Below are 26,210 nucleotides of genomic sequence, written 5' to 3' on the forward strand. Positions count from 1 at the left end.
CTAGATACAATAATAGAAGTTCAGTGTACATGTGCAAGCAGTACAAGGTGTTAAGCGTCTGTTTCTGCTCTGTTTTCTGTCACTCCGTTTTAATTCTAAAATTTATCCTGGCAAAGCATCCTTGAATCATCCTGCATCTGAGTTATGTAAGCCATTTGTTCCAAAAACTCCTGCAGCATCAAAATGCATGCTTACACAACTGGAAATTTGACCTTCATTGTCGATGTTCTTGTTTCTGTGAGTTTAAATCCGGTGTTTAACATTACATCAATGTGTATTGTCGCTTGCTCAGTTTTACATTATTAAAAATGTCCCACTGAGGCGAGACATGGTTACTACTTTGTGTAAATAGATGTAAAATATCTTTACAGTATAGTAAGTCAAGTGTGCCATGTTTTTAGTGGCTAACTGTTAAATACTAGCAATGAAACGAATTATACCATGACCAAAAATACAATAGACAAGAAAACTGAATACAGCAGAAAGAAATATGAAGTATTCTCTATACAATAAAGTGCATAGTAAAGGAGAAATACTTATCCTCATAACTCTAGCAGATGCTGGAGGTCTGTTTTGAGTTTTGTGATATCCCATTTCTTTTAATATAAACAATAGCAATTATATAACAAGTCTGTGGGATGAATTATGGAGTGAGCGGGTTAGTTAGGCTGGGACCCCTGCACATCATCTGATCCAGCCTCCTGCCCAAAGCAGGCTCAACTTCAGCGTGGGTGGAAATGGTGGAATGAGGGAGACAAAACCATCAACAGGTGCTGTTACAGGAACCGGGCTGCTCGTGAGTATCGCATGCCTAAAACACTTACGTTCCTTTGGATTACGACACAGACAGACTTCGTAAATAAAACAATTCTGCATATATTTGCAGGTTTTACTTGCAAGTAGTCGATTAAAAATCTGTGTCAGTAACAAAATGGTGTGAGATTCATGGCTTGGTTAGGGGCATGCTTCTTTGCTCCATGCACCAGCTTCAAGCTCTGCATAAGAAGGGATGTTTTACTCCCATTCCAGATAAAATCATCCAAATGAATAGCACACACCAGTTGGAAGAAGTTGCTGCATGATTTTTAATGATTAGGAATAATAAATAAATAAATAAATAAATAAATAAAATCACATAACAAGGTCATTTGACCATGGTAAAAATATGAAAAGAACAAACAAGCAAAAACCAAATCCCATCTTTCTGGATTAAAACCAGTAGATCTACACACAAGAAGCAAGTGCAGCATCAGTTGAAGGTCAGAAAGAGCGTGGCTCTATCTCTGAGGTTGCCTCTTAGCTACAGGGAGGGCAAGAGAGAAAACAGGAACTATTTTACTTACTAGGGAGAAGATGCAGGGAGCCGTGTCCTTGTCCCGGTGTAATTTTCTCTAAATTCTGCCAGTTTTCAAACTCCTTTAAGGAGGAAATTAAGCTACTGGAATAGACCTCATATAGCTTAATAAGCGAATAACCAGGAAACCCAGACTGGCTGATATAAAAAATAATCACTTTTTTTCCTCTTCTTCCCTCTGCAGCACACTCATTTCTTACGTATTGTTACAAATTCAATGCCAGGAGAGATTGCATCTCCAGAGCAGAATTTGTTTTAAGGATCAGAGAGGCTCTGCAGGAGCAGGGCTCTGCACACAGGCTGCGTGTCCCAGCCTCAGTGCCAGGAGCTGGGGGTAGGAACCAGGCCATCTCTGTGCCTACAAAGCATCACACATGCTAGTGACACTACAGCAATAACGTTGCAAATAATGGCAAATAGCGGTGTTAGACTACAGGAAGCAGTACATTTTATACGTAAAAATATATGGCTGGATATTTTAAAGTTCCCGGTGAAGGGGTAAAATGAATAGCAAATGCTTGCTTGATGTACACAACTTGCGAAGTCTATTTACCTTTCTTCCTGTTGTTTCAAATGGAGATGTTTCCGAGGCAACAGAGAGGTTAAAGTAGGCTATAGCCTGCTTTTCTGTATTTAATGAGGCACCCCTTTCCATTGCTGCTGCAGAAGGTAAGTAAATGCATCCTGTAATAATTCAGATTTAAAGGAGTGTTTGTGTGCATGGGCAGAGGACAGGCTGTAAACCCATTGCTGGCTCATTCCGAGGTGTGGCTGGTAAATCAAACATAAAACAACGTGTACTTTTAAATCATAACATCATGTCGGGTTGGTCAGAACTTTCACTGTGCAGCAGATGTGAATTATATGGGCGAATAGTTCATTTTACTAACCAGAATACCTGTGGGGAAAGAAAGGAAAAAAAAAAAAAAAAGAAAAAGTACTTCATCACAATGTACCAATGTACTTTTATATTTTTTTGAGAATTCTTGGATTTTGGTGCTTGTAGTACAACGTACATTAAATGTCGTGTTCCTCAGGGTCACAAAGTGTTCATCAGCTGTATCAATAACCATCTTAAGGAACCATTTCAGAGCTCGTCCTGCTCTCACCAGTCAAGTGCTGTGTGGTGTCTTGTGCTGAAATTGTGTGGCATGAACTTCATGAGGAGTTAACCCAGCAGCTCCTCAGCTGTGACTCGTACACATAAGAGCATGCATACTCCTACCCCGGGAGGTACATCTGCATTGAAGGAGTTGTCTAAAGATTGGAAAAGATAACTTGGACATTTTCAGGGGATTCAGAAAGCAGACGGGCAGGTGGAAGCATGCTCCAGCTGGAGAGCTGGGGAGCCCAAAGCACCTGGTGAGCAGTAATGAAGGGTGCTATGTGCTTCCCACCTTGCATTGCTGCAGTTGGGGAAACAGCCTCCAAGGTCTAGTCCATGGCTGATGCTTGCAGGAAATAGTACGCTTAAAACTGATCAAAATGATTAGTGATTAAAGGTGTTTCAATAATATCTAAGTAGTTCAGATAACCCTGTTGTTTTGTTTGTTTTATGGTAGACTTTATAAGTATGTATATTTTTATAAATATATTTAATCTTTAAAATAAAATGATGAACTGGCATGCAAGTACTAAATACATTGTTTTTTTCCTATAGTATTTCCATTTAAGAAATAAGCACAACTCAGTTATAATCTCCTTGTGGAAAATGGGCTAGTTCATTTGATAGATGCATTATAAAGCACAAATATTACAAAATAGGCACTTCAGTAAATACATTGAAGAGTGGGAATGCTGAGGCATTGGCAAGGGCTCAGCTCTTCAGTAAATTTCTAGCACCTAGGTAGAGCCTATTGCAAAGGTAAAGTCTCATATCTTCATATGTGGAAGGCAGCAATTTCATAAGCAGCACTGGGCTTGATGTAGATTAGATTGGGCTTGGTACAGATAGATTGGTGAATCATTTTGATGGAGTTTTGGGAAGTGAAATCATCATGACACGTTTTAATGTTGTTACTGGAATAACAGCAACAGTTACTTTAATTATTGTTTCAGAAATGTGGTCATAGGAAGTACCTCTGAATAAAATGTTTTTCTGTCTCTTGTGCAATGCTGGTCACAGCTGCTTCTGATTAAAGGGGAATGGGTTCTCAGTACTTATGGGATTAATAAAAGAAGACAAACCATCTTAATTAATTAGTCCTGACATTTAAGCTTCCTGAGAGCATGATGATGATAATATGAGGGTCATTAGAGATTACAGAGAGGCAATACCAAAGCAAAAGTTGCAGGATTATTCAGTATTGACTGGAAACCTGTCTGTACACTTCTAAAAAGGAGAGCACTGCGGACTGACTGCCTCAACAAGGTGGCAAAAGCTGATGGGCTCTTGTTTAACCGAACAGATTACTTCAGTTGATAAAGTCATTTAGAATAAAGCATTTTCAGCAAGCTGAAGCGTTAGATGAATTTTAGGTTAACAAGAACACTTATTTAGCACTTAATGAATATAAAATATGTGTGTTACAAATCTAAGTCACAGATGTGGCATGGGTATGTGTTTGCTAAATAACTCTGGAAGCCTGAGAACACCTGTTTTCTTTTTCAGAAACCTCTTTAAGGCCCACAAGCCATAACCTGAGTAGAAATTAGGGCTTTGCACAGGGATGGACGTAAGCTGGGCTGCAGTCTCCAGTCACCTACCTCAGCTATCAGATGCCGCAAATGAACACTGCTCAGCCCTTGCAATTTACCGTACTCGCGTTCCTCCTTAACTTTCTCCTTGGGGATTAATATCTGTTATGGCCACATCCTGGTTTCCTGTGCAAAGTGCTTTTGGGATAACAATTCCCCATCATCCTTTGTAGCAAAAGCAGATCAAAAGCAATGCCTCTCGAAATGCATCCACTTGTATGCTATTGCATCAATACCGTTTTGTTCAGTGGTACTCAGTGCTTTATTCTGTTCCAGAAAACTGAGGAGTTTAATAATGGTATAGACATGGCCTGCCAAAAATGCTGTGAAGTATTATGAATCTTTTACACTCTTAAATGCGGAAGAAAGCATGCTCTCCTTCAGTTTCTTAGAAATAATTTTCCTAATGACACCACCCTCTGCAATCTGTGCTTTTTCTTATTGTTCAGCATACGTGGACTTCCCTCCATATGAGGTGAAACTCACAAGCAGAAGGCAAAATGATTTACGATGAAGGGAAGAAGCAAAAATGATAGTATGTTAAATGCTCTAACAGAATGAAAATATATTTCTGTTCTTATTCCATTCATGTGGAGGTGACTTATGGTGACAGATGTGTCTAGATAGAAATAAAATAAAACCCAGGCAGCTATCTGATTGCATTTGTCCGGACTGGGAAGGTTCATAAACTGCAGGAGCCCAGGTAAATGGGAAAAGGCTGAGAAACAGTTATAATATGTGTTGCTAAACACAAACTAAACCTTTATTTAAAAAATAAAAAAAAATAAAAATGGATGACCTCCAATTATTCCACACAGGGGTACTCAGGAAAGCTGCAGGTGATGCTGCTCTTCATCTAGGCTGCTCGTTTGGACCTAGAAAGGACATGCATTACACCTGTTCCTCACTAAGTGGGACACGACTGTGACATTGTCCTGATATCTAAAGGCTTTGCAATGAGCGTGGGGGCATAATGCATGCAGTCACTTCCAAGGGAGTGAGGTGGGAACTTGCTCCTTCCTTCTGCTCAGAGGCAGGGCTCTGAAGAGCTCTTGTTAGGCATTAGTGAAATGTCTTAAAAACGCAGCATTATCACTCTGTTCATATTTTCCCATCACAGCTCCACCACCATTTCCCTTTCCTGGAGCACACAACCATTGGTTTGTGCCAAAGCACAGCTGGGAGCAAGCTGAGAGTTAGGTGGGGAAAACAGGTTTTTGTTCTTTTTTTTTTTTTTTTTTCCCTTCAGCACAGGGACTGCTCTAGGACCAGCAGCAATGGGCAAGCCCAGGTGGAGATGGGTCACCCATTTGGCTGGGTGTGAGGAGAGAAGAGTGAATGGAAACAGCAAAAGCAAGTCAATGTGTGGGTGTGTCTTCTCAGAGTTAAGTTGGGTCATCTCCTGCGGCTTCCCTGTATGCTCGGGGAAACCCTCTGAAGTTGTGTGTGTGGGTACTTAAACTGTGGGTACTGCTGTGGTGCCTGTCTGTGTGCTCTTATCTGCAGGTTGTGGAGATGCAGGTGAGCACAAATGCAGCATAAAGGGTCTGTGTAGCCCCTGAGGCTTATATATTCATGTAGTCTTGTCCTTAGGCTGGAAATTTTCAGGTTGGAAATGAGGAGACATTTCTTCTCAGAAAGAGCAGTCAGGCACTGGGACGGGTTGCTCAGGGAGGTGGTGGAGTCGCTGTCCCTGGGGGCCTTCAAGGAAAGGTTGGAGCTGGTGCTTAGGGATGTGGCTTAGTGGGTAACATTGGTGGTAGGGAGATAGTTGGATCAAATGATCTTGGAGGTCTTTCCAACCTTAATGATTCTATGATTCTGTAAGGCCAGACTTACTCCTGTGTTCTAGCTGGTGTTTCATTTTTGCAAGTGTGAGGATGAATTGCAATGATTCAGTTTTGTCTATAATGAAAAGCTCTGTTATGAGGACTATAAAATTGAGTTCCTCTTCTGGAAACCCTCTGAAGTTCGTACATATGTTGTTGGGGTGCCTGGCTGGCTGTCTCTTTCCTGCTCTCTTCCCTTCCTCCTTCTTTCATCAAAATCTGGCAGTAGGGAGAGTTATCAAAGGAAACTTTATTTTGCTTATTTGTAGACTTTGATATATTCATTTGTAACCTATATAATTAGCAACAGCAACTCTGATCACAGTCCCTGAAAAACTCACATGGACATCAGCTAGCAATATATTTGAAAGCCAGCCATGTAATAAATTACTGCTTCTGATGACTTAAAGGTTTTATGTTCAACGCACTCTTTCTTTTCATGCAGAGGGTGTGTTGTAAAATGCCCTACAGAATGTGGAAGAAATACATATAATTGCCTAAATGTCAAAGGGAAAAATCATGTCACTCAATTAGAGAAAAAAAAAAAAGTTCTTTAAGAAGTTATTCCCCTATTGTTTGCCTTCAGTATCCTTCAATTACAATAGCTCTAGTACTATGAGCTCTTTTTGAGGAGGGCAGGGGAAGTAAAAGACCAAGAAAAGATATTTTTTAATGTGTGTTTCATGGTGCAGTTAGGATTTTCTCAAGACTCCATAGCCAATATCTGCTACTTCAGCTGCCTTCTAGAAATAGGAGGTCTGAGTCTTTGCAGGTGAGAAGCAAACAGACAAATAAAGAGCCCTAAGAAACTTCTTAGAGCATCATAGTCTGTAAGCAAGCCTGTTATAATAAAGTTTGCTTGGCTTTAATTTTGCTTTTGTCTTAACAGGATGAGAACCCTGTTTTGTCATCTTGATTTTTAAATTTTTTCCTCACAGAACAGACATACTTAGTTAATTTCCTAGAGGATCTACGGATATGTGGTTGGTGTTTTGGTTGTATTTTTTCTAGATCCATGGATATGTGGTTGTTTTTTTTGGTTGTATTTTTTCTATCTGTATTTCTGTCCATCTAAATAGGTCAATCTGAGCTAATTACAGTTTGTCTGTAAATTGCTAACGATATATAAATTTCAGATCAGTTTATTTTTTTGCATTGACTGTCTTACTGTGTGGACACTGCTAGATTTTAGTTTTTATGTCCACTCATCATAAACATCTCTAAAGATGTACTGCTTTGCAAATGTTACCTTGAAGATGGAAGCAGTGAGAGGACTGAATTAGTAACTCCACCACGTGTACCTTGTCCGTCTCAGGAAGGTGGAGCTGGAGGCAGCATCTCATGTTAGAGATTGTGTTCAAGTCTGTCCCTAAACTGCTTCCAGACTGCACTCATCCAGCACAAAGGCATTTCTTCCAGTGCAGTCTGATGGCACAACTAAGGCTGAGCTCTATTTGACAGAAACTAGTTGTGTATGCAGGCTCCCTGAAACTTGTGCTGCTTTGCTCAGCAGAGGAGGAATCTAAAAACTTCTCGCGTCAAAAGATGGAAATGCAGATAAACAGCAGCCTCTGCTGGGGATGAAACTTGCGTGCTTTTTGCAGATGCTGTCAATATGACTGGGGACGCCACAAACACCAGTTAATTAGAGAGACATTGATTTGGGGAAGGCTGTGGAAGCGCATGCAGCCTTCAGGCTTGGTGATGAGCTAGATGAACTCAGAGTGTGCCTCACGGAGCCCAAAGGAAGTGATGGAGGGAACATTTATTTAGGTTTGGGTAAGTATCAAGTGTAGTTACGACCACAGACTTTTGTGGGAAGAGGAGGAACTACAAAAACAAGCAGAATTACATTGATGTTGGTAGATCTGTAGCTATCCCGGCAATAACTTCACCACATGGCTGTTCCCATTAAAGATGGACAAAGCTACAAGTGTACCGTGGGTGACAACACTGCTCACATCTCTCTTCCTGATTCCTGTCTTCCTCTTAGAGATGCCTTCTCCATCTCTGAGTTAAATGCAATACAGTGCACGGAAGAAAGACACAGGAAAATCAATTGTGCAGTCAGCAACTTAATCACGTCCTGGAGGGAATGATCACTGAGCTATTTGTGTCATGGAGCAGTTGGTCTGAGCACTGCTCTCCTCCAACATCGCATCCATCACAGTGCATGGTGCATTTAGAAGCAGCGAAAAGTGCTGACTGCTGAAAGTAATGGAAATCCCCAGCAGAGTCAAGCTGAAAAAGAAGATGATGCATGTAAACGGTACAGGAAATATTTTAACAGCTTGTGAAGTGTGGGGAGAAATGATTTCTCTTTTCCAGAGGGAAATGTTTCTGGAGAATTTCCACTGTCATCTGGCACTCTCCAGCTCTAAGCTAAATGTCAGTTTTGAAAACCAAGCCCTCTACCTGCTTTCTTACACTCTGTTTTCTTTACCAGCTCTGTAGACCAAATATTGTGTACATTAACTTTAACACACTGATATTCAAGCCCAGCTCTGGGTTGTGCTGTGGAGAGAAAAAGATGACATCAGCTGAGTTGTTACTAAAGGCACTTTGGTATCTGCAGCATGGCTTTTGGGGAATGCCCTGTTCATATGAGGACTGGGTGGGAGTCCTGGGCTTGCATACAGCTAACCTGTGTAAAAATGCTGCAGAAAGAAGCAGCTTCTAGTGGCCCCTTTTTTCTTCGGCTTTGGATTTGGTGCTAGTCTTTGGACTGTTTGCTAGTCCCTTTGAGTCAGCCTTCTTTGTAAAAGGAGGCTGCTGAAAGAGAGGGAAACACATTTGCTTCTTTCAGCCCATCCTTATAGCTGGCATCCTTCTTGCATTTATTACTCACACCAGAAGCTGTCACCTTCTGGTGTAATACCTTCAGCTAGAAAGCTACTCCAGCTGGCTCCTCGGCAGCGATGCCAGAATAGCAAATTCCCTCAAATGTTTGCTTATACGACGTTTTGGGGCATACACTCTCAAACAAACTTCTTTCAGCAACAGTTGCCTGTTGTCGATACATATTCAGCAGCTGCTCCAGCACAGTTTTTATATTTTTCTTCCAGTGCTGCCAAGTGATCTTTAGGTGCACTGTGGCCTCTGTAAATATTGTGCTCTGCTTGGCACTGCTGAAATCCACCCCACAAATCGTGTGCTCTCTCCCAATCCTGCAGTCATTCCTTTTAGCTTCATGCCACCTGCAATTTCTGCATTTCCATCAGAGAGAAAGCTGGTTGTGTTGGCATACAGGTAAACTGTGGAAGTGAAAGCCAAAGGCTCACTCTGCAGGGATATGAGCCATGGGTCTGCTGTGCCCCCAGGGAAGCAGTGGTTGTGCCCTTCTGGCACAGTGATGCTGTGTCATCAGGGTAGCTGGGAAAGCTTCTCAAACCCTTCTCCTCCTTGCAGATCTCTCCCTTGGGGCATCTGGGCTTTTCTTGTTTCTGCTGTCAACAAGAGCAGCAGCAGAGATCGTGGTGCATCAGGCGCCAGCTCCTTCTGTCTGGCAAGAGGAGAGCCGAGTGCATTAAGGAGATGGGCACTGGCAAGTTATCCGTTGGACAAAAACTGACTTTGGCCCCTGGGAATCATAAGACCAGCTCACAGGCTGGGGAGGGGTGGTTAAAAATAATTGCAAATCAACAGCCTGCCTATATATAACCCCTATGATCCTGCTTCTACTTGAGCTAAAAATCATAAGATTTTCACATTTTTCATAGTTTTCATAGGCTGTTCTCCTGCACTACATGATGCTTGTAGCAGTGACCCTGTGCTGTTGTGTCTTCAGGTTGCTTCTGAATGGGCTGCGTGATGCACGTGGGCATTCTTTGCTCAGGGGATCCTGCTGTTGGGCGGCACACCTCCAAAATGAGCATCCCCGCACAGGGCGGTAAACATCATGTAAAATAAATGCAGCAGAGTGTCAGAAAATGCTGGCTGAGGTATGTGCGTGCCAGGGGTTGGACTGTGTGGCATCTTAGGTCTCCAGAAGGGCATCGGCAGCTGCTAGAGCTGATGCTTGGAGGCAGTGCAGGTGGAGGGGCAGGGGTGAGAATTGCCTGGAAATGGCAACGAGCAGCTGGGACGTTGGTGTTAATTATGCTTTAAATTAAAAACAGTTGAAGATACAGAGGAGGCAGATGAGTGGATCTGAATATTCGCATGGCAAAGGCCTTGCTATGCAATCTGGAGGAATGAGGCAATGCACAGTAATTCAGGGGTACATTAGATGTCCTCCAGGGACCCTGGACAACGCAGGCGGTGTCCCAAGGATGAAATGCAGGAGAACATCTCCTGGCCTCTGGGCTCCTGGCAGCACAACTCTGTGAGCCTGATTTTTTTGGAAAGGCTGGGTGCTTTGTGGAGGCTGCTGAAGTTGCAATGAAGAGCTTTCCAGCCCTTTTAGGGACACGGAGGCTTGCCGTCCACGCTGACCTGTGACCCGGCTGCCAGGGCCTTGCTGCGAGCTGGTGAATGGAGACAGGGGTGGGACAGGGTTGTTACGGTGGGAGAACAAAGACAGACCTCTTTCTTCCTTTCATCTCAAGCAGAGGAGCTAATTTAGGGAACCCTTCCGACAAAAACTCACAGTGACCCAAATCCTTCCCACGTTGACTTGATGGGGGCAAAACCAAGCTCAGGGCAACAGAGTGCGCCCAACCCATGCAGAGCAGCTTGGGTGCAGGCTTCAGAGGTGCTGGATGAGGAGGGTGCTGGTGGCAGGGCTCAGGACCTGTGAGGGCCCTCATGTCCTGCCGGCACCTCTCTGCGGGCAGAGGAAACCAGCTGGAGGAGGCTCCCAGCCTTCTCTGTCCTCCCACTGGGCTGCCTTCTCATATCCTGTCACTTCACTTTTCTAGCTGGCTCTTCGTGGTGGTGGTGGTGTGCCAGCAAATGGGTGATTTTGTTTTTGTTTTGAACCAGCCCGGTGTGTCCTCGTGTGACTCACAGGGTTGCTTCTGGTAACCACTTGTGGCTGTTAGCTGAATAAAATGTACCTCAGGTTACGCTGGGGCTCAGGGCCTGTGCTGAGCAGTGCATTTCCATCCGTTCCCTTCGCTGTAGCTGTTGTGCCCCCCATCTACCTGCACACCCGTTCCCCGTGTAAAAAGAGGCAGGTAGGCTTTTTTCTGTGCATTAGATTTAGGATTTAAATGAAGTGCAGCAAGCCACTCTCTTTAAACACACCAATACTGACTAACTGTAAGGCTCACAGTACCCAAACTCCAATATTTTGTTTTCTAGGGTATCTCAAGAGCACAGCAAAGATGGATAAGATGGCAGGTTAGCTGGCATTAGTGAACTGCTAGCATCAAGAGTGGGTGCAGCTTCTGAAATCCTGGTTCTGGAGACAGCTGGAAATCAGTCCTGATGCCTGCTCCTTGGGAAGCACCCTCAGTACCTCTGATTTGAGGAATTTTTGGTGCCTGTAGAGAAAAATCTCTGTTTAAGCATCAGAGGTGGGTCAGTCTGCTGCCCTTCCCAGCCCCTGAAGCTTACCAGCTGCCTGGGTGCCCACCTTTATCTGCATACATCCACATTTAAACATACATCAGAGGTGCAAAGTAACACCCAGCCACACTGTGTCCTGGGGAACAGCTGCAGTGTGTGCTTGAAGGTAGGTGCGACACTAAAAGCTTTCAAGCACCCAAGGAAGTGGTTGGAAGTGGTACAGGGAAGTGGAGAAGGAAATTGCACGTGGGGGAGAGAATGGAACTAGACGCTTGTTCCTGTAGTTCTGCTTTAATTTCTCTCTGCTGTAACACAGAAACAGATCCTAGGGCTTGGGAACTGCTGGGGTGGCTCTACTTACTGACAGAGGATCTCTGTAGCAGGAGCCTCCGCTCCTCTCCACACAGCATTTTGTGAGGCACCTACATTTTTGGAAACTATCAATCAGGCTTGAAACTCCCCAGAAGTTTTGGTTCAGCAGGCTTGACTGTGACTTTTTGTCACGGCTGTCAGCATAGGTCAAGGAGGCACGAAAATGTGGGCTGGACTGAAGGGAACTTGCTGCACTTGAAGCCTCTGCCCTTGCTGTGCTACCTTGGGGAAGAAAGAGCATTTCTGCTTTATTTCACGGGCAGTTTCCAAAACTACTCCCAAATTCAACTTATTTTCCTACCCTGGTAACTGTTGGGCAGTATTTCTCAGTGTCCAGTTAGTTTAATTGCCTCAAGTATTCTGGATGCTCCAACTAAGGTCTCTTTTATTCTGCTCCTTAAACTAGACAACCTAGGACATGACAATCTAGCACATTTCTGAAAAAGAAACGAACTCATTTTCTAGAATATCAAAGACTGGTAGTGTGTCAGTGCAATCACCCGCCATATAAATTTGTGTAGCAAGTCTGGAATGACTGAAAAATGTGAATTCAGCATAATACTGCCAGTACAGATACACTTTGTAGTGGCCAAGATGAGTCCATCAGTTCTTTTCCAGCAACCAGCCACCTTTAGATGGTCTTAAAGAAGCCAAAGGAAAGAAATTGCAGTCCATGTTGATCAGCCCTGTGCCTTGGTGGGGATTGTTCTGCTGGTTCATAGCTTCACTACTAAAAATGTCCAAGTTTATGGACCAGGCTCTTTGCTTTTGTCCTCCATGGCTAGTAGGACTGTATTCAGCTTGGCCAGGTACTGCTTTGGGTAACCCAGCATTTGAACCATATTTTGGTTGTTTTTAAAGCCAGGGCTGGGGAGAAGAGTAGAAAGCTTCTGAAAAATGATGATAAGGGTGAGGGCAACACCACTTTTTTTTTTTTTTTTAATAAGATATTGGGTCTTGTTTGTCCTTTATAAAAAAACAAAACAAATAAAAATAAAAGTATTTGCATTTTCTTAGTAGTACAGGCTTTCTACCCTGGTGGGAAAAGACAGCTAGCTGGAAGTTGAAGCCAGAGGAAATGGAAATTAGACACTACTTGCTAACAGTGAGGTGATTAAAACAGGCTGTCAGAGCGGAGCATTTCTTTTTTCTCAAGAGTGTTCAGGCCTGATCTGAAGCCCAACCGGAAAATATGCTTAAAACCGCCAAGCAAGCAAGGCAGCAGTTGAAGCTGAGTGCTAAAATTCAATACAACAGTAACTGCCCTGAACTTAATGTCTGACATGCAGCAGGTCAAACTGCACAGACTACTGATACTTCCTGGCCTTGAATTTTTGATTACTTAGTTGAAAAAATAAAAGGGGTTGTAAGCACCTAAAGCTGGATATCTAAGCTCAGTCCTTGTTACTGTTTTCACCTTGTCCACCTTTTTTTGGTTGGTATAATGGCAGTAATGACACCAGTTCATCTGGTTTATGAACCTTTTGGCTGCTCCAGCCCCGAATATCTAGGCTAAGAGCTGTACAGCACAAATAATACCTGGGGCTAAGTATTGTACAGCCAGAAAGCAAAAATTGACCAGCTGCATATTAACGAAGCATCAGCAGCTGTGTGCAGGCTCAGTGGCAGCCGCTCTGCAGTCATGCAATGGGCAGCATTTGCAAAAACAAGTGCAGAGCAACCTGCTGGCGTCCTGGAGGTCAGCAGCATCAGGGCAGCAGATTGTAGCTTCAGAGTCACATCTTGCCCTTTCCAGAAAAAGTAATGTGAATAATAGGCTACAAGTTGAGGTGGATGAGGAGGAACAAGTTCATAACTCATTCTTACTGAGGCCACACATTAGAGAGAAAAAGAAAATGCAAATGAGGTTTTATGCAACTGGAAGAGTAGAGAATGCTAGAATGAGATGGTAACCCTTCACACAGATGTTTATACAAATAGAAAAAAAAAAAAAAGCATTGTATTTGGCAGAGATTGATCAATTTTGTTATTAATCACCTGTATAGAGAGACTTGTATTGAAACACAATGGCCATGTAGGTAGCATATTCAAGCCTCTAAGTCTTTTAATAGAGATTGATGAGCTAATGCTATTGAATCCACTAATACACTTTATGTAATTTTGAGATGGAGTTTCCAGTTAATGGCAGACAACAGCACTTTCCTTTCTAAAAAATGAAACAACTCCGCAAATCATTTCAAATTACCATGCAATATATATATGCAAGCTTACAGATTATGGAAGACTAAATAAAGATAGGATGAAACTTAAATATCAGATGCTTTCCATCCCAGAGACTAGCCCAAATGCCTGATAACTTAAATGACCAGTGTATTCTCACAGAGATTAAGTACCAAAAGCTGTAATCTTGCAGTTTCATTTCAATAGCTGAATGTAGTTTGGGGTGCAATTTCTGCAGCATTGCAGGTATGTACTAACCTTCTATTTTCTCCTCCACCCAACAACAATTTATATAACAATTTATCTTTCCTGAAGATAATATCTTAAAACTAAGTGAACATTGACTGCACATTGCTTTTTTTTTTTTTTTTATCACGCAAACAAAGAAAAACTCAAAGGCCTGTTGTAAATGCCAATGTTATGTTTTATTTTTAATCAAGTAATTCTTTTAAACCTCACAATATCCATGACTGACAGGAAAAAAAAGACATTAGGCATGAAATGAGAATATAAAATACATGATATGTAGAAAGGCAATCAGTGCTTTAGTCCCTCAAGACAGTAAACAGGTGAAATGACCTTCAAAACTTCAACTCACAGTCTTTTTTTAAAACATAAAATTCAAGTGATTTTTCTTTAATTTCACCTTGTAAACAACATACAAGTCAAAATGGACAATGAGGTAATCTATACTACAGAAGATAATTTAAAAACACTAGATAAGACACAGTATTAAAGACATATAGAAATCAGTGTTCACTTTGGTCTCTAGTATGGTTATTGTTATTATTACCACAAGCAACACATACTAGTTTAAGCCAGTCTGGTGATGTTTGTCAGCCAGTTGTTGCTTAATTTAGTAATCCAAGAGGTAGTCAAAACCATTATCCTTTGTAAAGCTGGTTGCTCTTACATTTGGTTCAACGACAATGGTAGCAAATACCTTGGTACTTTTCAACATTCTTATAAAAACACTACCAAAGCTGCTAATTTACAGCTCTGTTTTAGCATAAAAAAAGACGTGTGTGTTCATAGATCAACCTCTTGTTATTACTCAAGGGTTGTAACAGGGGTAACACACAACCAACGTATCTTAAAGAAGAGGCTGTTGATATACTCAGCAAAATTAGATTGATGCATTTAACAAGGCTCTGCTTGTTTCTAAAACAATACTCAAATCTCATTAAGACTTCTAGAAAATTAAAATCAGTGCATCTGCACATGTACACATCTTCCCAATTACTTTTATATCTAGCACAGGGGAATACATATATATTTTTTTTATGATAAACATTTCTTACAGATAAATTAATTAAATTAAATTTAAGACTCAATGAGATTTCCCATGTTCTTTTATAATTCTTCTTACAAAGAATGTTACAAGATCTATAAACACTTTTTATGGGGCTCTATTCACAAAACTATGTATGACTAAGCAGGAACTTCAGGATAACACTGGCGCAGAACAAAACTGGGCTGGAAAAGGTGGCCTACAAAGGGAAAAGGTAGGAGTCAAGTATGTTGTTTGGCACTCCCTGAAAGCTAGCTAAAAGCAAAATACTGCAGATGGTATTATAATGCCAGACTTACAATTAGCTACAGCAAAAAAAGTTATTTGGCTCTTCCTCCAAATATCAATCTTCCCCATGGCTCACTTTTTGTAGTGTGGAAATAAATACCATTAACTCTCCTTGGGGAAGAATATAAATATCTCACAATGTCCCTTATGATTAAATCAAATTGAGTTTTTTGGAGTGAGGGGTTGGGAGGGAACCTCTTGTTACAGGTTTAAGCCTATCTCCAGTACTGCTTGGAGAAAAACACATCCCTCTGAGCTGATACTTGAATTACCTCTGCTGAAGCGAGTTGTATTGGGAGGCATTCTGGCAAGGACAGGCTGGTGAATAAGGGAAATCAAGGCTGAGCCAATGCTGTAGCATAAGAAGGAAGAATCCCGAACTCAGGTCTGCATCTCCTCCTTTAAAGTGTTCTTTGCTTATTTGGAGCAGCCTATTGAAGGAGTATCATTAGATTTTTATTTTATTTTTTTCTACTGCAGCTCAGTGCTAAGTAGTTACCTGCCACAGCTTGCGCTGCTGTGTTTAACTTAGGCATGTATATTTTTTGTCTGTTTCGGAGATGTATTTATTTTTGTGAACAGTGCCCATACTCCTTTAGACAGAAACATAAAAAACTTCTAAAGAAATGTTTGGAAACTTCTCATAATTTCAGATGGATGCTTCATCTTAAACAAGTATTTGCCATAACCTATGCAGTGGTGAATTATCAGTTACATAGTCAGTACAGATAAATAGCATGTACCATAGATCAACAGCCACCTTTAAGGCCAGAGCAGCACAAAGGTGTGTTTATGCAGTAAATATGAGGTAGCCTTTTGCTGTAAACAGAATAATAATTTTATTGTCACCTATGTAAACAAAGTGGGCTTGATGCTTTTGTGTTTTTTTTGTGTTTTTTTTTTTTTTTTCTCTTTCCCCTCCACCCCCCATCCCTCCCCTTCTAGAAAAGCTAAGCACCAGTAACTCCAACTGGAAGTCAATGGGAGCTGCGGTTGCCCAGCATCTCTGAAAACTCAGACCCTGTGAATGTAAAGACACGTATGCTCACATAAGCAACCACTACAGAATACCACTTTTTCATTTCACAGGAACTTATAATACAAAACGCTGAAATCTGATTATCACAAATGTAGGTCTATGTCAACTCAGAGGTAGTTACTAATATCAGTACATAATACTTATATAGAGATAAAAAGGGCTAAGTCTATTTGGTTTGTTCTGAGTAAGCAGGTCGGTAGACTATTCTGTAAAGTAAAAACAACATCACATGGTATATTCCCTGAGCAAAGTTCTTTGTCCTGAGTATGTTATGTAATAGTGATAACATTCTAATATATAAAAATAAAACCTTAAGCTTTCAACAATAAGATAGGGTTTGGTATGTGCTCTTTGCAGTTCAGTCTGACTTTGGTGCACACTGATTTCAAACAGCACCAATAAAAATCTGCACGTTGAAAATATTTTCTCATCTCAGCTCTGAACTTCTTACATATAAACAGGGAATGACCAGTTTTCAAATCCGCAATTGCCTATTTCTATAAGGAACTTTGGTTTAAATTTTTCAAAGTGACCTAAGTTTTGCATCTTTGCTGTTTAACCTGGTTTTTACACCGGCTAGAAGGTTAAGCAATGCCACTTTGATTTGTCTACATAATTTAAATAAGTTTACTATCCTTACGTAAGGCAAGGAAGTTCTTCTCTATAGATATATCACATTCAATATCGTCAAAGGTAAGCTTTGCATTAGCATACTGAGAACTTCAGTATAAACCATCGAGATTCTCGCAAACACTGGCAAGGAATTCACACAAAATAATGCTCTGGAAAATTGTGCCCTTCGCTGAGGCTTTTGATTATAACCTGTTTACTGAAGCAGCAGCAGCAGCAACAGTAAAAGTCTCAACTGGGAGGACAAGTGGGAAGGGGAGGGCCACGCAACGAGCCAGCTGCCTACCTGTTGTGACTGTCGGCTGCGAGAGTTACCGCAGACAGGGCTTGGGCTCACCGTAGCCTTTCATGCAGGCTTGGTTCTCCAGTTTGATTATCTGAGCTTAAACCTACCTGACTCCTTCAAGCTTTAACAGCCTGTGTTTATTGCCAATGCTAAGGATTATACAAGTTTCTCTAATTAACTTACATCTGCAATGGGATTTGTCAAAGTATGTTATCGTACGTATGACTTGGTAATGTAGACGTTTCAAATGGAAAGCGACTTGAAGTTTTGCTAGGCTCCAACTCTATTAACCCCAAGCAAAGGCTGCAGCCCAGGGAGTCTCACTCTGAGGCCACCAATCTTTCTCTTTAATGCACAAGTGTGTGGTCCCAGCACACACCAGACCATGGCTGGTCAGCAGCAGTCTCCCGTTCACAAGAAGCTGATGATGCCCAGGGCAGGCTTGCAGGTGCCTTCACTAAGGCTCATCTGCAGCAGGCACCTGTCCTTTAATGAACATGTGCAGTATCATCAGGGTGAGAGGCCGGCTGAGCAACCACGAGTACCCATCTACCTTTATTCTCAAGAAACTTTTTATCCCAGGATCTTAATAGCTTTGCATTTTGTTTTCTTTAAAAAAACAAAACAGACAACCACAACAACAACAACAACAAAATCCCTAAGGAATTCTCTCCACGTCATTTCAACAGTAAACGAGGGGGAAGCCCCTTCAAATTCAGGGGCACTACTCGGGACCAAGAGAAGTTGCTGCTGCTGCTGCTGCTACTACTGCCACCAAGGTCCCCTAAATGTTCACAGAATACAAAGGGTGAAGCAGGATGGTATCCTGATACCACTCAAAAGGGTTTGTTTGCTCTTTAACAACTTACACAGTCTCCCCTACACAACGGTCATCTAAATTACAGTTACACCCATATTAATTTAACAAAACATTTTGAGAAACCAGCACAGAAACTACACATTCATTGTCTTTTCTGGAGCTATTAACTCCTTACCAACAAAGGATGGTGGTGATGAGAGCCATGCTTAGTCGTGACACTGCCCTTCACAGGCATGGGGGGTGGAGGGGTGGGAAGTGGGGAAGTGATGCTTTGTAGAGAGGGAAAGAAAATAACTCAAATTGATGGTGTGGGGGATGTCTTAGTATCTTTAGTACCATATGGCAGCTTTAAAATATGAACGTATCCTTTGGTTCACAAGAGAAGTAACAGTCTTGATCTCAGTTCTGTGTGTGGTTTTTCAGGTGTTTTTGTTTCTGTTTGGTGAGATTTCTTGGGTTTTCTTGTTTGTTTTTGGTTTTTTTTTGAACGTGTTTGAAAACCGATTCTAGGAATGAGTTCAGCAACATTTACGGGTACTGTGTCTATTGCTTCACAGTAATGTATTGTGGGATCTGGAGAGTGTTCTGATGGAAAAAATATATATTCATAGATATGCAGACACACGCGCGCGTGCACACTCATACACACATATACAGAAGGTAAAACGTAACGCACCCTGCTCAAATGTATTTTGCTTGGAGTGATTTGTCTATTAAAGAAAAAAAAAATTCACAGTTCCTCAACAGTAGTTAAAATTCCAGGTCAGCTACTGATAATGAAATTATTTCCCCTGTACTTGCATGAGGTAGACATCCCGAGAGGATAAAGAAAATGGAAAGTTATGAAAAATGCTTTAAGTTTTTTTCCTTTTCTGAACAGAAGGCCCCTTTCTGCTTGGTTCTTCGGGTGATGCAGATAACTTACTTGAAGAAGCTTCTTGTGGTGACCTGCCTGAACGCTCTGAGATCTCTGACCTTCCCTCCTGAGAATATGATGGAGACGAATAGCCGTACGTTCCTCCCCCTTCTCTCAGGAAAGCAGAAGTGGAAGGCTGTGGTTCAGCTTCATGTCTTCCCTGAGAACTAGTGGGCTGTTGCGAAACAGTTTTATGGGGGCAGTTAGCCACCATGTGCATGATGCTCTGACAGTAATGGCACTTCTTTGGCTGTGGAGGTAGGCTGCATTCTTTAGCGTGGTGATCAAGGCCACCACAGTTGTAGCATCTAAAAATGAAAAGAGACAGCTGGTTATAAAATGTAGCATCAGACTGTAAGATTTTCTGTGTGTCAGAAGCTGACTGTGCACTTGGTCTGTTGGTGAGACAGCAGGAGCTTCTGCGACAATATCCCATTGCCACAGACAAATATATATGTGAGTTTTGCTTTTTAAGTAATGCACTTGGAATGTGCCCCTACGTCACACTGGTGCCAAAAAATTCCTCTTACTTAGGAATAGATTCTGTTACTATCATCCTTATCAGTATCTTGCTACAAAAACCCTTGGTACTGCTTGAAAGTAAAGACCACTCTAAAACAGATCCTCACACGTTTTCAGTGGGACCTTTCTACTGACTGCCAAGAGCCAAATCGGAAGCATTTGCAGATGTAGGCAGGTGCCTAACCACACTTTCGTGACAGCCTTGGGATGCCTCACTGCCCTCAGCAGTAAGAGGAGCCTGTGCAGCATCGGGACAATGCTGCGAGGGTCCCGCCAGTCACCAGCACCATACAACTACATCAGAAAACCCCGCTGCACTGGGATTTCCACCAATTCCACAACGCCAGGAGGCTAAAATTTTCAATATAAAACCTCTCAAAACAGACAGAAAACCCCCAACCACCCCTACCCTGCTGGCTCTCCCCAAAGGAGGGATGATGCTGGGGTTCAGCCAGCCTCGGCCCCGCTAGAGGGCACCAAATATTCGCAGATCCCGACGCCGCTGCCCTGGCAAGCATCGCTTCTTGCTCAAGTATTTATAGCATTAAACCCCCGTGGGCGCTAGCATTTCAAATGCCTGGCAGGACTAACATTTCAAAGCCGGGTGGGGAGGAGGCAGCCGCCAGGGCCGACCTCTTCACCCAGGGGTGGGCTTCACCCTGTGAGTCGCTGGGTTGAGGCCGTAAAGAAACGCGTAGGGAGAAGAGATTTGGCTTTCCCTAAGGAAGTTGCCTCGGACTTTACCACGTCTTCAAGTGCTCCAAAAAGCTCTTTGGGCACGTAAAAGATCTCGCCCAGAAACTTTGCCTCTTCTGGCTCCGTTAAGGCACGCCAAGGGAAGGGTGGGGGCTGAGCTTTTACAATGCTTATGTTTCAGAGGGTCAGGAATGGCTTTTATGGTTTCAATTCAAAACAAAATGAGTAAAGCCCTAGCAAGAGTCATAAAACAGGGTTTGTTTGTTTTCTCTTGAAATTCTCAAACCACATGCAAGTGGTGGTGACCCTGGGTGTCATCTTCAAAAGCAGGGCTGCCCAGAAGCAGACAAACGGCAGAGCACCTCTTCCAAGCGCCACAGGCAAGACCTTTTCGCCAAGTCTTTAAAATGGCCCAAATGTAAACACTCCTGTGTTAATCTTATTATCAAGGGGAATCATGGAGAAACCCAACAATTCCTTACTGAATACTTTTACTTTGTAACACACACACCAGGAACTTAAATCATTGACTTACATCAGTCTAACACTTGATACAGAACAATTACCTGATGATCCTATGCTGATCATATCCATCACTTTTTATTTTGGCTATTTTTCTACGGTGTCTGTTTCTCTGTATCACAAATGTTTGCACCAAATGTGTATGGATTAAATCTATTACAATCTAGCATTCCACTGAAGAGAACTAACCCCATAATGACAATTTGTTTTTGCTTCCCCTTAACTATATGAACTAATTAAAAAAAACAGTTGCAAACACCCATGCCTAGTAGAGTGGATTGAAGGACTCAAGACAACTACATGTGCAAGCAACTGTATGTATAAAACAATGCAATGTGCTTTGGCTCAAGCGCCCATCAAAATTTTCAGACTCCTGGAAAGCAACAAAGCCCTGTTTTGAGCTAGCAGTTAGTGATCTGTCCTGGCTCTGTCCCCTCCTGGCTTGTGGTGCTTAGCTGCCTGCCGGGTTAAACCACAACGTGATCGCTGTTAGTCTACACACAACACAGATGTTTAGCCCATGCAAAGCCGTATGTATAGCTGTAGTCTCAATTACAGAATATACATTGTCTACACAAAAATGTTCTTGATAAAACCTGTGTAGTTTATAGAAAGGTTACAAAATGGCTGTGAACGTTTGCAAATTCCATCCAAGAAAAAATCCCTGAGAAACTCCCTCTCAATATTTCTTTTTCTCTATTAGCAAGATACTAACCATTATCTTTCTTTTAATAGACGAATGAAAAAAAAAGAAAGCATAAGTTGCCCATGGCATGTTGTCATATTCCCCAAGACTGATTTATAATTTAAAGAAGCTAAATGATACACAGAACTTCATTATCCCTTCAGAAAACATTATAATTAAATTGTCATATCTTCCCTAAAAATTAATAACAAACAAGAAACCAAAGCCATTACACTGAACTCTGCACTTTTTATGACAACCGCAATAATATATTTTAGGTGAACTGGTTCCATTTTTATGTCACCAGTGCACATAATTTTTATTTGATTTTCAGTGGAATTTGAAGACTATGCCTATACTAGTCTGCCTGCATATAGCATGAAATAACCCATGAAGAGATAAAGTATATAAAGCTCCGCTTGAATGAAAAAGAAAATACGTGCAAGCCCCATTGTCTTTAGAATGATCTCCCTAGCAAGGCAATACTAAGTATGTTGTAAAATATGAACATCCTGATTTAAGACCAAAACATTGTATTTTAGGGAAAAAAAAGCTTGATAAACTTCCAGTTAATGAACACTGTCAATCTGATTACTTTTTTTCCATATCATTACAGGTATTTTCAAATTAGTGACCTCCCGTTTAACAGCAGCATTCAGCTATGTCTCCCTGACAAGTTTACTAAACATCTTTTGGATAAAATAATAAGAAAGTAAAACTTGCTATTAGAGAAAAAAAAAAAAAGAAAAAAAATGAAAAACAAACAAAAAGAACAGCAAACAAAAAGAACAAAACCCCTGAAGTATTTTACTTTCTCTGCCTCCAATAAATACACCTAGGACTTCACAAATGTGGTATTCATTATAATGCAGGTTATATTAAAGAATGGTGTTTATTAGTATCTTCCACATCTGTTTCTAGCAGTGTACTCATTCCTAAGCTTTTTATCTAAGATGGTGTAATATAGTATCACATGGGAGTGAACAGACATTTTGGGAATCGTGCATTTTAACTTAATCCAGAACCAGAATATAGAATTTTATAGCTGTGAACGCATTTGTGTTGGCTCCTTTCCCTAACAACACATTTACTTAGAATCATTATTTTAAAAAAAAAAAAAAAAAAGTTTGAAAATAGGTTAAAGGGCTTCAGTAGGAGAGGAGGCGGTAGCCATGGACAAATCAATTTAATCAGTCACTATGGTATGCACTGTGTTATCCAATTCACTGAACCATTTCACCTCACCAATTGACCAAGAACCTGCTGTCAGAGCCCCTGCTTCCACTCAAGAGGCCTCCGTCACCTTTTGCATATATATTCATCAATACATCCTACTTGCAAAATATTGTAATTCCCTGCATTTATTCAAATCACTTGTAAAATGTCACTGTAAAAATAAAATTCTACCAGGAGCAGTTGTAATTAAACTATGATTTGGCTTTTCAGGAATGTTTCTTGTGACTAACCAACCCAAGCATCTGGCTATAGTATCTCATTAGAATATATATGTGCCAGCCTGGGTGTGCCTGGACTTAAACAGGAGGGTGGTATTCACTCGCTTCTTTTAACTATTTATTCACTCCTTGTCAATCACTCTTACCAGGAGAAGAGATCACACCCCGCTCTGAAATGCCTTCCCTCTCAAGGGATTTACACCAAAATGGAAATGGTCAGCCACCTCAGGAGCTCACAAATGACACCACATGGCAGCATCCACGCACATTAAGGTATGGTGTTAAACCCTTTTGTCCAAAAGGCTTCAGCTCTTTGCTTGCCTCTGCTCCATAAACCTACATTACAACATAATGAAAATTGATAATGCATGATACGCACACACAGGTTTATATAGCTACATCTATATACACATAAATATGAAGAACTCTACACAAATTGGCTCCTGCTAAGAAAATTAGCAAATTCTCATTTAATAACGTTTTCAGAAACTCTAGGTGAGTACAACTATACTAAATACAAGTGTTTACAACATAAAGCATCATAGATAATTTACATCATGAGATGGGTAAAACATAAAAAGCCCTTAAAAGTTCAGTGATAGTATAAGTAACCCTTAGAGAAACAAAACAGCAAGAAAGGTTTACTAAAAAAGGAATATCTTCTCACAGAAGGCTCTCATTATTTACTGGGTAGCTTCAGGCTCAAAAAATAATGCAACAAAATAAACAAAGAGATGGCAGGTACCCTGAAGGGGAATCCTTTCTTTGTTAGGGCACTGGTGGGAAGGTGGATCAGGACTGTTTTTTGGTATAAAAATGATGAACATGTAAATGAAGGAATACCTTGAGCAATTTACCTAATATTGTATTTCAGTATACTCCAGAAAACAGTGGCATTAATACCTACTAACAAAGAAAGAGTATACTGCAAGGTTAAAAATACTTCTATATCCTCCTTTACTATGGATTCGTGATTACACAGAACTAGACGTATTAGTGGAAATAGATGAACAAGCAAGAAGCGTACAGATTCCAACACAAACCATGCTGCAGTAATTACAATAAGCTGATGGCTGAAATTCATTACAAGTACTCAAATTCCCAACCAAATGCAAACACAAAATAAAATACCCTCTAGTCTTCAGCTGTTTTTTATTGTCCCAGCAGTCGCCTCGTTTCATAGTTAGGAAGCATTCCCTAGCCCCAGCACTCTTAAAATGACGACACAACTGTCTCGCAAACACATTCCCCGCAACAGCTCAGCTGAGCTAAGCAGTAAGGAGGGTAAGGACAACTGCTTGCTTCTTCATGCTGCTTCATAATATGATTTGGATGATAATCCAATATATATGACAAGGAGAGAATCATTTGTATGGCTCCACGCTATTATCCGTTGGGAGAAAAAGCTTTAGAATTGCTCTAATGACTGACTTTTTCTTGGGGGTGGTGGTTTTAACATCTGACAGGGATAGCAAAGGGATGTAGTCAGAGAAATAATTCACCAAGATAGGCCCTGCACCAGCTCCCTTTTTGTTTTTCCTTTCTGAATGCTATCGGAGAACAAAACCCCACATCTTGGTGAACAATGCTTCATCCAGCAGTTTAAATGCTTTGAAAAATGGCCTGGTTTGCTAACAGCATGTGCAAGCGTGATGTTTTTACAACATGCTGAATGCCAACGCAGCAGCTAAAGCAGAGAATAATTACGAGGAAATGTCTCAAGTTGTACCTAAATATGCTGTCTCTTTTAGTCACTGCTTTCACCACAACGCAAAGGGAGGCTGGTTCTTGCAAACAGCACACGCAGCAGACTGCTTGATCTACCCCCTTCTGCCGTGAAGGCAGCTTCAGCTACGCCCAATCTAAGAGGTTTTAGACAAAAAGAGGATGTTTTACTCTTCAAGGGCCTCAGAGGCTTCAGCCGTGAAAGGCAGGCCGCGGGTGCAGGGAAGCCCAGGCAGGTGCATGCTTGGCCTGTGCCTGGCCACGCAGGGTTAGAAGCACCCCGGAAAGGCTGGCAGAGGTTTCTGACTGAAATTTTCCTCAGGAGAAGCACAAATATATTTTAATAGATTAATGGAATATTCCAGGGACCAAGTAAATCCTGGATAGCAAATCTCTCACATCATCTCTCCCAAGGCTGACAGCATCACCAGTGGCTGCATCTGACAGGGCACCTCTCGTACCTTACTGCATTATAAAAGGACTGATCACACGTGCAGCAGCAGCGTGTTGCAGTGGGGCTGTTGGGGACCCCAGGCACCCCATGCAGTGGCCAGCACTCCTCAGGCATTTCCCTCCTTCCTCAGCTGCATTTCGAGGGGATTCCCTTGCAGCCATTGTTTTGGGAGAAGGTTGTTCCCGCCTCGAGAAGCATTAAATCTCAGGGGAAATAATGCTGGCTGGTATTTTTTAAAGCAGCACAGGGCAGGAAGGAGCCTTGTGTGTGTACCCCCACACCAGGCGTGCATTAAGGCAGCCTGGCTTCTTGCTTTCTGAAGGAGGGAATGGCTGCAGGGGCACAAGATGCCCTGGGCATATGCGTGATGTCCACAAAGGCCAAGGGGTAATTTCTGGAGCGCTCCTCCTCACATCCACGTTCATTTTAGTTTTTATGCCATTTTGTACGTTAACCTGTAATTCTTAAGCTGCTTTTGAATGCAGTGGGGATACAGATAACTCTGAAAATGGTCTAACAAAATATTAGCATTCAAAAGACTGTATTTTAAATCACTCAAGGTCATGTGAAATTATCTTGTTAAACAAACTAGAGAACTGAGCATCAAGTTTCTTCATCAGAGTGTTTATGATGTGCCCAGCAAAATGCAGAAAACTTCCAACAATTGATTTTTTTTTAATCCACGAGAAGAAAAAAATAAAACTAATTGTTTTCTGTCAACTACGCTTAAAAATGGTGTGTATCAATTGAGAATTTGGTACATCGGCACCGAATTTAGATTTGCCCTGATCCTGTGACTACGTGCTACCCTGAGTCCCTCACTCAAGCAAAACGCTGTGCAGAGGCGACATGCTGGGAAAGTTAATTGCAGGCTGCTGTTCTTCAGTAAAATTTGGTTTGAAAATTTACTGTGCCTTACTGGCTTTTGAGATTAAAAAAATCACCTTCTAAAACCAAGGTAATCTTCTAAAAGAATAAAGGTGAAATAAAGTAAAAAT

The 26,210-nt window shown here is 41.6% G+C and overlaps 1 protein-coding gene and 1 long non-coding RNA gene across 8 annotated transcripts in view; one reads left to right on the forward strand and one right to left on the reverse strand.

The window, feature by feature from the left end:
• Nucleotides 1–5,358: 5,358 nt before the first annotated feature.
• On the forward strand, nt 5,359–20,250 carry LOC119716551 (uncharacterized). The gene is made up of 2 exons (XR_005264744.2): nt 5,359–5,572; nt 19,119–20,250. It is a non-coding gene; the product is annotated as an uncharacterized lncRNA (long non-coding RNA).
• LIN28B (lin-28 homolog B) overlaps nt 14,628–26,210 on the reverse strand; it is a 97,501-nt gene continuing 85,918 nt past the window's right edge. For all 7 annotated transcript variants that reach the window (XM_038177478.2, XM_038177475.2, XM_038177480.2 and 4 more), the window contains one exon: nt 14,628–19,462. In XM_038177478.2, the coding sequence (XP_038033406.1) occupies nt 19,093–19,462 (370 nt within the window). In that variant the 3' untranslated portion in view covers nt 14,628–19,092. The remainder of the gene's footprint in view (nt 19,463–26,210) is intronic.

The sequence above is a fragment of the Anas platyrhynchos genome, chromosome 3, assembly GCF_047663525.1.
Source record: "Anas platyrhynchos isolate ZD024472 breed Pekin duck chromosome 3, IASCAAS_PekinDuck_T2T, whole genome shotgun sequence".
In the NCBI taxonomy this organism is placed as follows: domain Eukaryota; kingdom Metazoa; phylum Chordata; class Aves; order Anseriformes; family Anatidae; genus Anas; species Anas platyrhynchos.